At 34.8% G+C, this 12,510-nt stretch overlaps 1 protein-coding gene across 1 annotated transcript in view; it reads left to right on the top strand.

Moving 5' to 3' along the window:
* LOC123555194 (GRIP and coiled-coil domain-containing protein 2-like) overlaps positions 1-11,400 on the top strand; it is a 50,196-nt gene extending 38,796 nt beyond the window's left edge. Inside the window, exons 13-16 of the mRNA XM_053548825.1 lie at positions 3,929-4,020; positions 5,079-5,147; positions 8,970-9,114; positions 10,023-11,400. Of these exons, the coding sequence (XP_053404800.1) occupies positions 3,929-4,020; positions 5,079-5,147; positions 8,970-9,114; positions 10,023-10,099 (383 nt within the window). The 3' untranslated portion in view covers positions 10,100-11,400. The remainder of the gene's footprint in view (positions 1-3,928; positions 4,021-5,078; positions 5,148-8,969; positions 9,115-10,022) is intronic.
* The last annotated feature ends 1,110 nt before the right edge of the window (positions 11,401-12,510 follow it).

Here is a 12,510-nt window from a genome sequence, read left to right as displayed (position 1 = left end):
ACGGGAAAATGAAGATCGTGTAATTTTTATATTAAAGCTATTGACTGATTCATTTGAAAATAACAACCTTTAAGGCAAATTTGTACAAAGATTTCATAAAATTTGGTGTGATAGTTTTAAAAAAAAAGAAAACGTCCAAAGTTCTGTTAAAATCCCCATTTAAGAGAGGAATTGGGAAGGGAAAATTTAAATTTTCAAATTTTCCCCTTTTAGCGGTAATATGAAAAGCATTAACATACCAACCTTTCAGGGGATTTTCCCCAAGAGGGCCAAAAAATTGAGTTTTGTCCCAAATAGTTACCCCCCTTTTTGGGTATTTAATTGACATTTTATGCGCATCCCCCCCCTTTTTAAAACATTGCCCCCTAACAAGCGTTTCAACGTAAATCTTTAAACGAATTTAAAACCCCAACTAAAAATGTCGATTTCCAGTTTAAAAAAAGCCATCTGGAACAATCCCGAAACCCGTACATAATCGCTTGTGTGGAAAACCCAAAAGTATTGGTTTCACATACAAAACACCGCCCGCACCCCACACAACCCCCCTTTCTATTCGTTATCCCTTAAGGGAGGTCCCGTTCGGGATGTTTAAATTTGGCCCATTGTGTCCCCCCATAAATTTTGCCTTTCCCTTTCCAAAAACATTTGAGACTTTAAATCTGTGGAGGAATTTTAAAAAAATTGATATTTGTGTTTTAAATTGTAAGACCCTGTTTTTTAAAAAAATAAAATTTTAATCTAATACCGTTGCAAATGTTTTGTTTTCATTATTTGATCCTTTTTCAAATCATAAAAAAATATGTTTACAATTTTTTTAACAATGTACCGCAGAATGACATGATGGGCCGAAATATACCTCCGTCCTCATACACTATAAGGCGGAGCTTAAATGTACCACATGACGTGCTACCTTACAAGTTGATACTGTTATCTTCCGTATAAGTTGATACAAAGCGATATCCAGCAAATAGCTGCTCTGTTGAATATTATTTCCTGACTGTGTTTTCATCCATTACCAGACAATACAGGTCACATGTCTCTTTTCATGTGTAAATGTACTTATAATATAAATAAACAAGAGCGCCGCCAAGCGGGGCAATATACGCCCGAAGTCTTACATCATAGGATGGGAGCTAAATTTTAAGAACTTGACTGTTGTAGCCCAAAGGACTGGAACAACAAAAGGAAAACTTCAAAAAACAAATCTAAGTCCACAAAATAAATATTCAAAGTCTACAAAAAAATCCTTATCAGGTACAGGTATTTAAAAATAGACCTAAAAATTGGAAGTACCATCCATGTTATACAGAAAAGTGGTCTCGGGTTTTTCCCTACAGTCATTAATAAAAAAGTTTCAAAATAAGCTATTTATAGTAACATAAAAGGGAAGTAATTAAAAAAAAAATAATATTGTAAGTACAAAAAAGAGATCTGCCAAATAAATACAAGAGCACTGCAATGCAGAGCAATATACACAAAGCAGTCATATATGACCTTTGACCCTTAAGTGTGACCTTGATCTTGAAGCGAGTCATCCGGAACATGCGCTCTGCATGTCGTCTCAGTGTGGTGAACATTTCTGCCAAGTTTCTTTGAAATCCTTCCAGCAGTTCAAGAGTTACAGAGCGGACACAAAACAAACTGATATGACTTTTGACCCCTAAGTGTGACCTTGACCTTGAAGCGAGTCATCCAGAACATGTGCTCTGCACGTTGTCTTGGTGTGGTGAACATTTGTGTCAAGTTTCTTTGAAACCCTTCAAGGGGTTCAAGAGTTACAGAGCGGACACGAAACAAACTGATGTGACCTTTGACTCCTAAGTGTGACCTTGACCTTAAAGCAAGAAATCCAAAACATGCGCTCTGCACATCGTCTCGGTGTGATGAACATTTGTGTCAAGTTTCCTTTAAATCCTTCAAGGGGTTCAAGAGTTACAGAGTGGACACGAAATTGCTGACGGACAGACAGACGGACGGATGGAAGTTCCTACATATGGATACTTATGTGGCTACTCTTTTGTTCTCTCTATTGTTCTTTTAGCAGCGTAAGAGCCACATAAAAGCCTTACGGAATGAATGACATCAAAGAAAAAGTACAGTAACTGTTACCTATTGTTCCTATAGCCACCTAAGTATGCAAATGTGAGCTCGGACGGACGGACAGACGGACACCAGCATCATAACATAATACGTCTCTTCGGGCATATAAAAATATCTGTACTGAATAATCCAAGTTCTTACAATTTTACTCTGTGACCTTTGTGTTTAAAACCATGCAGTCCAGCTTTTACTTGGTAATATACATATACATGTATTGAAAAACAGAGGAAATCTCCAGTTCAGTCATAGAAACAAAAGAAATTCTATTTAGTATCAGTAGAAATGATTTAGTCTGATTTTTTTTGCTTTTCAAAGGGGGGAGCATATAGTCACCATCTTGTCTGTTCATCTGTTCATTCTTCAGTCCATAACACTTCTTGTTCGGAGGATAACTAAAAAATTGTTGATGATACCAACTTGTAACTTTATACGATGATAGAGCTCATTGAGAGGAAGTGCATTGACAAGGAACCATAACTCTAGCTGGTACCATTTTGAATTATTCCCCCTTGTAGCTCCACTCTACGGAGAATAAGGGTGCTATTCTACTGGCATTGGCGTCAGCTTCGGCATGAGCTTTCTTGGTTAAAGTTTTCGGCAACCTTTGCTTATATCTTACTGTAACTTCATGTCAACATTGTTCAGCATGCAAACAAAGTATGTGCATGGGTTTGGCCCATTATACTTAAGGTCAAGGTCATCAAGGTATTATACTAAGGTTATTTTTAAGGTTAAAGTTTTTTGGCAACCTTTCTTTTTCTGTCATATCTTTGTTACTATTGCTTATATCTTACTGTAACTTCACATAAACATACAAACAAAGTATGTGCAGGGGCTGGGCCCATTATATGTAAGGTCAAGGTCACCAAAGTGTTATACTTAGGTTATTTCTAAGGTTTAAGTTTTTCAGCAACCTTAGTTTTTCTGTCATATCTTTGTTACTATTGCTTATATCTTACTGTAAGTTCACTTTAACATTGTCCGGCATACAAACAAAGTATGTGCAGAAACTGGGCCCATTATACCCAAGGTCAAGGTCACCAAGTTGTTATACTTGGAATTATTTTCATGTTAAAGTTTTTCGTAACCTTCATTTATAGACATATCTTTGGTACGTTAAAAGGTAATGACTTAAAATTAAAAATATTTCTTTATAATCATCATCTGCATATGTGGTTACAGTCCCCACTAATTGTATTTTTGACAGAATTATGCCCCTTTCATACTTGAAGTTTTTTGGCAATCTTCACTTTCTGCATATAACTTCAGTACAATATAAGATAATGACTTGAAACTTAAAATGTATCTTTATCATCATCATCTGCATGTGTGGTAACAATCCCCATAACTCTGATTTTTGTATTTTTGACCAAATTATGCCCCTTTCATACTTAAAATTTTTGACAAACTTCGTTTTCTGGACAAAACTTTAACCCCTCTGAGTAGTAGGGTCATTTTATATCTTGGTGTATCTTCCTTTTAAAGTAGAGGTCTCTTATTGAGATATCAATTCATTTTACTGTCAAATTGCCGAATAGAGTGCGCTGTCTTACGGACAGCCCTTGTTTTGAAAACCTTGTCCAGGGCATAACTTGAATACTTTGTAAGGTATTGACTTGATACTTTACATATTGATACAGGTCAGTGAGAGGTAGTGCAGTGACAAGGAACCATAACTCTAGGCAGTCTCATTTTTGAATTATCTCCCTTTTGCTACAGTGATTTCGGGGAGCATCCATCAGTGTTATCGATCGCCTTGCTTCATAAAAACATGACTGTGAACAAAACTATTGTAACTTTGGATTGTATTGTTTTGTTTTATTTTCAGTGCCAGTGAATCCTGTCATAATAGATCCAGTCACAAAGAAGTTACATCCCATCAATCCATTAAAGTATTTCCCATTTATATCACAGCAGTTTGTAAGTCATCTGCTTTATATTTTCACACATAAGTCTGTCTTGCTGCTGATTGATTCATCAAATCTGTAACAAGTAATTTTTTCACTAATTGCTAATTTATCATACATTGTCAAGTTGTATGTCATTTTAAAGGTCTCCAGGAGTGTTAGCAGGATCTTTTTCAGTATTTGAAAATGTACATTTTATGGCCAAAAATGTGTTTTTCCCTGGCCCATGAACAATTTTGAAAGATATACATCTACTTTTTTTTAATTTTACAAATTTTTCATAGAATTATTACTTTTATACTTAAATATCCTGAATGTTCTATAGCAATTCATCAACAAAAAAGCAAAACTGGAATTGTACCACTAATGACTGAAATTTATTATGGAAAATACCACATCTGAATTATTCTTTTGACTATAAACTAGACACTAAGATACTTGGGGGAAAAAAGTTTCTGTTTCCACTGTCAGAGTTCTTTGACAAGATTATAACAGGAAAAATACCATTTACATTGAAAAAAAAAGAGAATTTAAGGAAATACCTTGTTACACAAGAGGTAGATGAAACAGGAGGTATTAAAACAGAGGTAAAGGTAGAGGCAAATTTTATTTACTGTTGCTTTGTGAAACAATGAACATAAGCTCTGTAGAGTATTTGAGTGTCCCTATTTTAAGAACAGTTAAAACCAGTTATACCTTACCCCCAGCAATTCGTTGGTACCCATTTACAGCTGGGTCGACTGAGACAGTTGTGATAAAGTGTCTTGCTCAAGGACACACTGCAATGGAAATAGCCAGAAATTGAACCCGTGGCCTTAACTTCTGTAGGAAAGTGTCTGAGCCCTCTTGACCAATGTCTCCACTCTTAAGGGAGTATTAATTTCCTTTTGTTCAGTTCATCTGCCCTGAGATAGGTTTTACCCAAAAATGTCTTATTTTTTTTTTTTAAAACTAACATAAAACAGACACTAAAGAGTTTCGAGTTTCAAGGGATGGAAAGTTTAAAATTACAGGTTCAAGTTGTTTAAATTTTCTGCCAGACTTACAATATATATGACTTTACAATTTCAGTTAAAAGATCAGTATGAGAAATTTAAACAGTATGACACTAATGGTGATGGGACACTGGATTTGAAAGAGGTATGAAAATTGATAAAATAATTGTTACACTTCTAAAGAGCAGAGTTTTTACTGCAGTTTGCAGTTTCAGTTATATTATACTTAAGTTTTTATATGTGTGTGTGTGGAGGGGGAATAGGGGTTGGGCTTAGAGGATGGGCACTAATTTTTATATGCCAGTCTCTGAAAGAGTAGGGCGTATTCTGGGAACACCCGTGGCACTACTCAATTTTTTAAAGGTCGCACACTATTAAATTTCCGAAACGTCGCACACTACTAAATTTGCCAAAGGTCGTACAGTACTAAATTTGCCAAAGGTTGCACGGTACTAAATTTTTTAAAGGTCGCACAGTACAAAATTTCTGGAAGGTTGCACACTACTAAATTTTTTAAAGGTCACACACTACTAAATTTTTTAAAGGTCGCACACTACTAAATTTCCCAAAGGTAGCACACTACTAAATTTTTTAAAGGTTACACACTACTAAATTTCCGAAAGGTCGCACACTACTAAATTTGCCAAAGGTCGCACACTACTAAATTTCCGGAAGGTTGCACACTACTAAATTTCCGAAAGCTCGCACACTACTAAATTTGCCAAAGGTCGCACAGTACTAAATTTGCCAAAGGTCGCACACTACTAAATTTTTTTAAAGGTCGCACATTACTAAATTTGCCAAAGGTCGCACACCACTAAATTTCCAAAAGGTCGCACACTACTAAATTTCCAAAAGGTCGCACACTACTAAATTTGCCAAAGGTCGTACAGTACTAAATTTTTTAAAGGTCGCACAGTACTAAATTTTTTAAAGGTCGCACAGTACTAAATTTCCAAAAGGTTGCACACTACTAAATTTTTTAAAGGTCGCACACTACTAAATTTGCCGAAGGTCGTACATTACTAAATTTCCCAAAGGTCACACACTACTAAATTTGCCAAAGGTCGCACACTACTGAATTTTTTAAAGGTCGACCACTTCTAAATTTTTTTAAGGCCGCACATTACTAAATTTGCCAAAGGTCGCACACTACTAAATTTCCAGAAGGTCGCACACTTCTAAATTTCCAAAAGGTCGCAAACTACTAAATTTGCCAAAGGTAGTACAGTACTAAATTTTTTAAAGGTGGCACAGTACTAAATTTTTTAAAGGTCGCACAGTACAAAATTTCCAAAAGGTTGCACACTACTTAATTTTTTAAAGGTCGCAAACTACTAAATTTGCCGAAGGTCGCACAGTAGTAAATTTTTTTAAAAGGTCACACACTACTAAATTTGCCAAAGGTCGCACACTACTGAATTTTTAAAGGTCGACCACTACTAAATTGGCCAAAGGTGGCACACTACTAAATTTGGCAAAGGTCGCATAGTAGTAAATTTTTTTAATGGTCGCACACTACTAAATTTCCCAAAGGTCGTACATTACTAAATTTCCCAAAGGTTGCACAGTACTAAATTTCCCAAAGGTCGCGTACTACTAAATTTTTTAAAAGTCGCACACTACTAAATTTACTAAAGGTCGGACAATAATAAATTTTTTAAAGGTTGCATATTACTAAATTTTTTAAAAGTTGCAGACTACTAAATTTACTAAAGGTCAATTTTTTTTAAAGGTCGCACACTACTAAATTTTTTAAAGGTTGCACAGTACTTAATTTTATTAAAGGTCGCACAGTACTAAATTTCCCATAGTTTGTACAATACTAAATTTTTTAAAGGTCGCACACTACTAAATTTCCGAAGTTTCAGTTGTATTATACTGAAGTTTTTATGTGTGTGTGTGTGTGGAGGGGGAATAGGGGTTGGGCTTGGAGGATGGGGACTAATATTTAAATTGCCCCAGGCACTCTTGGATTATGGCCCTTGAATTACTAAAAAAACTGCCAATTTAGCCTTGTCCGTTCTTTAAGTCTAAAGTTTTCATCCAGTCTTCACCAAACTTGCTGACAACGTTTATAGGCATAATATCTCAGCCAAGTTTGATAACCAGCCAAATTGTCTCAGGCACTCTTGGATTATGGCCCTTGAATTACTAAAAAAAACTGTGAATTTATCCTTGTCCGCACTCTAAGTCAAACAGTTTTTACCGATCTTCACCAAACTTGCTTACAATGTTTGTGGGCATAATATCTCGGCAAAGTACGATAACCACCCAAATCGCCCAAGGCATTCTAGGATTATGCCCTTTGAGTTAGGCCAAGTTCTCTGATGGGTGTATTTTGTAACAGTCAGGCACTCTTGTTGATTTTTTGAAGTAATGCCACAGAGGAGCATCTGTGGGCTTTCTCCATCATTAAAGGTTGAATGTCATTTCACCTAAAAACCAAATAAGACTCTCTGTTTAAAATTTTGATGTGTATCGATGATTTATGTACTGTTTTACTCAGTCAATTAAAGGAAACACGAGGATTTTTTTTTTAATAAAATCTTTCTGTAATGAACAATTATGGGCTATATGTGAAGTTGTGAAAACATGGGAAAATTGCCCAGTCAAGGCTTTGATTTTATTTTATGCTAACTAATGAAATACTGTATTCTAGATCTATCAGTTAAATATTTTTATATCTCATCATTCACACTGTGAAAATATGAAATCTATATTTTCACACTGTGAGAGAGATATAGCTCTGATCTGACTTGTACATTGTGTATGAATTTTAAATTATTTGCTTAAAACAGAATGAAAATTGTAGTCACACTTTGTTCATTTTAACATATTTCTCGATTCAAATTATTTTACTTAAGAGAATTTCATAACGTTATGCAGCAAAAAATAAAATAAAATCGAACTTTATGTTAATGTGTGCGTCTTTCTAACGTCACAACACGTCTGACGTCATTCTGTTTACGCGTGCCTGTTTCCTGCACCGAGATTAAAATTTGTTGCAAAATGCATATCTCAACGTAATTACGGTAAGCATAAAATGAAAAGAAAATTTGTTTGTTTTTGTGAATATGGAATATATCTCACATCAAAGTGACGCGCTCATGAAAATATTTGAAATTTTCTCACTTCTCAGTGAGATATCTTTTTTTTATCATGAAAAAAATAAGTGCATGAAGTTGAAAAAGATAAGAATTTTAAAAAAATGTCCATACTCACCTTCAAGGTAGAGAAAGTCTGTAAAATATGAGAAATTATGGTGGCTGAGTTTGGACATTTCATAATGTCACATTGGCATGCAAGTGGTTTACATAGCAACATTTCCTTGTGTCGTTCTGGAGTGCACACCAACATGCCACAATCAAATGTTAAAAGCTTTCTAGAGGCACGCATGCCAAGACGAAATGAAATATTCTGTTGTTTCATGTTGGGGGATGTGCCGTTAACAAAGAAATTTGTTTTGCCATCTTGTTTTGTGCCAAAACAAAATAAACTGTTTCATTGTCTTGTGTTGGTGTGCGTGCCAAGGCTACAAAACCAAATGTGTTACATAGCCATGTGCATACCAGCATGACATAACAAAACAATTCATTTCATTTTTGGGCGTGCAACAACATGCCAAAAACAAAATCTCTAAGTTTGAAAGTGACACGCACGCCACTGTGAAGAGTCACACAAAAATGACACACAAATTGTTAACATTTAGTTATTGTGCATCAAGACAACTTAATGAAATGTGTTTAAAAAACATGCATATCGAGGGTTCAACGCAATAAGGGCGTATCTACATATAATAATCATATGTAGATACGCCCTTATTGCGTTGAACCCTCGATATGCCAAGGTGACAAAATGAAATGTCCTAAATAAGCCATCATAAGAAATAACAAGACGGGATTTTATTTTTCCTCCTTTTATTCCTGTACATCCCCTTAAAGAAATGTAATGTTGATATTTTCAGATGACTGAGGTTGTGAAGGAGTTGGGGTTTGCTTTCAATGTTCATCAGCTACAGGAAGCCATGGAGGAGGTGGATCGTGACGGAAATCAAACCCTTGATTTCTTTGAATATATGCTTATAATAGATAACATTTACAGGAAAAGAGGTAACTTATTTTTAAGTTTGAATTTTGCATAAAAATGTATTTTGATACTTGGGACACTTGAAATTCAAGACTAACAGTAGACAGTTTTTCATTATGTGATCCCACAAAAGTATATGATTTTAAAAGTGAAGCAAAATTCTGTTTTCAGAAACAATTATCAAATCTTTAAGGATAAGTCAGTTTTAAAGTGAATTACTAATCAATTATTTCTAGTTTAGGTAATTTCATTCTTGTTTATTTTTTTTTATTTCAAAGAGGAATCAAACTCATGATATAGGTGTATGTAGGATAAAATCTTCAGACTTATGTAAGACTGGTGTTTCAAGTGTAAATAGATACCAGTATTTCCATTGTAAAGACTGGTGTTTCAAGTGTAAATAGATACCAGTATTTCCATGGTAAAGACTGGTGTTTCAGGTGTAAATAGATACCAGTATTTCCTAGGTAAAGACTGGTGTTTCAGGTGTAAATAGATACCAGTATTTCCATGGTAAAGACTGGTGTTTCAGGTGTAAATAGATACCAGTATTTCCATGGTAAAGACTGGTGTTTCAGGTGTAAATAGATACCAGTATTTCCATGGTAAAGACTGGTGTTTCAGGTGTAAATAGATACCAGTATTTCCATGGTAAAGACTGGTGTTTCAGGTGTAAATAGATACCAGTATTTCCAAGGTAAAGACTGGTGTTTCAGGTGTAAATAGATACCAGTATTTCCAAGGTAAGGACTGGTGTTTCAGTGCTAAACAGACTGTTATTTTCAAGGTAAATAAATACTGGTATTCCATGGCAAATAGACTGGTGTTTCAGTGGTAAACAAACACTATTATTTCCATGATAAATAAAGATTGTTATTTCCATGGTAAGTAAAGACAGGTGATTATATGTGAGTTTTGTGTATATTTTCAGGAAAAGCAGAATTATTTCAACAAGGTATGAAAGAAGTAAGAAAAAACAACATGTCCAAATCTTGTGTTATTCAGTGAAAAAGGTGTTAAGACATCTGCAACAATGGATGTCTAACATTTGTGCTGCTCATGATGATAGTGACAATATACCACAAAGGTGCTTATGTAACCCAGGAATATCATCTGGAGTGTTTCACGTCTTCAAGGCAGATCACTTAAAAGCCAGGACCTGACCTTCACCATTCACACTAAAAACCTGACATTTCTTGATGTGAAGGTGGAGCATATTTTTGATGGTTCCTGGCAGGTAGACTAAAATTAGAGATCATTCATACAGATGGAAAAATATGCACGTGTATGATAAACTTTCATGTACCTGAAATAGTGTTGTTCAAACATAAATAGACTTTAGTGATTTTACTTAGGGACAGTCTGTGTTTATCATACTTTGAAAGAATCAGTTTCTGTCAGAACTCATATTGCAGGCAAGCTCATCATTTTTGACAGTATGACACTGATATTTCACGGCCATGAATATATGTGATTCTAATGAGCATAGTCAATAAAATTGTTTTAATTCATCAACAACAAAACAAACAAGTAGTAATATCCCCCTGGAATGAAATGGTGGACTCTGGTGCTTTTTGGGGTCTTTAGTTTGAGAAAATATTATTCCTTTGGTGCAAATTTGAAGGATACAAGTCACTTCTCAGCAAACATAGTGGGGGTGAGGGCCCCTGGGGCCAGTGTCTAAATCTGGACCTGGTGTTAAGTTTCCATCTAAAAATCAGTGTATTGTGAAATCCATTTCTGTGCTTGTATATTTACAATATGTTCTGTCATCAGTGTTTTGTCTGTTAACACTTTAAGAGAGCTTGATATCGTATCTACGTAAAGTTCAAAACTTGCTTAACCCTTTCAACTCAGTGGAGCAAAAGTAACATGATAGTCCTTTTGGTACTTAGGTATTCATTAGTGCAAACACCCATTACAGAAATGTGATTGTAAATTTAAAGCCAATCTTAAAACAAATTACTAAGTGCTTCCTATTATTCCAGTTTTTTGTAATACTTTACACTTTGAATAGAAAGTGTCTTTCAATTAATCTCTGTATATACTTTATAAATATCTGGCCTGTAAATGGAGTATTATCAGGTCAGATGTGTGATGTGTCTTTTTGTCAATTTATAACTTCTGTTTATTGTTTGTTGACAATCTGAAGGCATAAGATATCTTTACATAATGTGTTTTAGATATATGATGCTATACCTGCAGTATTAACAAGAGTTGTATACATTCATCACTATTGTGCCTTTTTAAAGGAATGTTTTATTTTGAACAGTCAGTGATATTTTTGTTAAATATATATTTAAAGCATTGTTAAATATGCTTGTATTTTTGTTTTACCCAAACCAAACGTAGAAACATAGAAAGCCCAAGTACTGTACAAACAAATAATTCAATTGGTATCACTGTACAGATACTGAAACTTGGTGTCTAAAAATCCAAGAGAGCAGCATTTTAGCATTTTACTTAAAGATAACAGGAATTTTGTTTGAAAATTTGAAAAGGACAGGTACTGCATCTAATGTGTCCATGTAGTCATACTTGTGCATATAAACTGGACATATATTTTATACATATTTAGAGAGTTCTCAACAATTTATACATTTTTTCGTAATTGTAATTTATTTCATTTTTGCAGTGCACGATCATGCATGTATATAGGCAAAATTTTCTTTATTTGGACACATCAAGATATAAATATATAGGAATTTGGTTGATGGGCCATCAGATTCTCTTAAACTCAAATTTACAGTATATTGAAGTTGACTTAAACAGAGTATAACTTATTTCTTTTTTAAATGAGAGACCCACTATGACCTGACCATTTTGTGACCTAATATTATATGTAAGACACAATGTATCATTGTGTTTAATGCGAAAAATAGATGTTGAAATGTGCAAAGGTATGACTAAGACTAGAAATACGGACTTGTAAGCTCTATGACCTTGACCTTGAAGATCTGACATTAAGAAATGTGTCAAGACTTAGTAGTATCAATTACATGTAGCATGAAAACAAAGAAGCAAACCAGATGCCCACAGACAACATGTCACACCTGCCGGAGTCTGGGAGTTGCACGCAATACTCCCTCATTGAGGCAAACATTTATGCTAAATAAAAGAAGTCTGCCTTATGCATGGCAAAGTTACAGACCAGACAAGCTCTTTGACCCCCCTCCCCCATGTGTGACCTTGACCTTTGAGATAGGGATTCAAGGTTTGCACATGACACTCTGCCTCATAGAGGTGAACATTTACATCAAAGAAAAACAAGATTGCTCCATACTTACCAAAGTTATAGCCTGGAAAAATTCTAAAATGACCTTTGACACCCAACTGTGACCTTGACCTCTGAGATAGGATCCTTTGATTTGCATAATGACAATCCGTCTCATTGATAAGCAAGATTCCTCAATGCATGT

This window comes from Mercenaria mercenaria, chromosome 7 (assembly GCF_021730395.1).
Source record: "Mercenaria mercenaria strain notata chromosome 7, MADL_Memer_1, whole genome shotgun sequence".
Taxonomy (NCBI): domain Eukaryota; kingdom Metazoa; phylum Mollusca; class Bivalvia; order Venerida; family Veneridae; genus Mercenaria; species Mercenaria mercenaria.
This window is presented reverse-complemented; position numbering and strand designations above follow the sequence as displayed.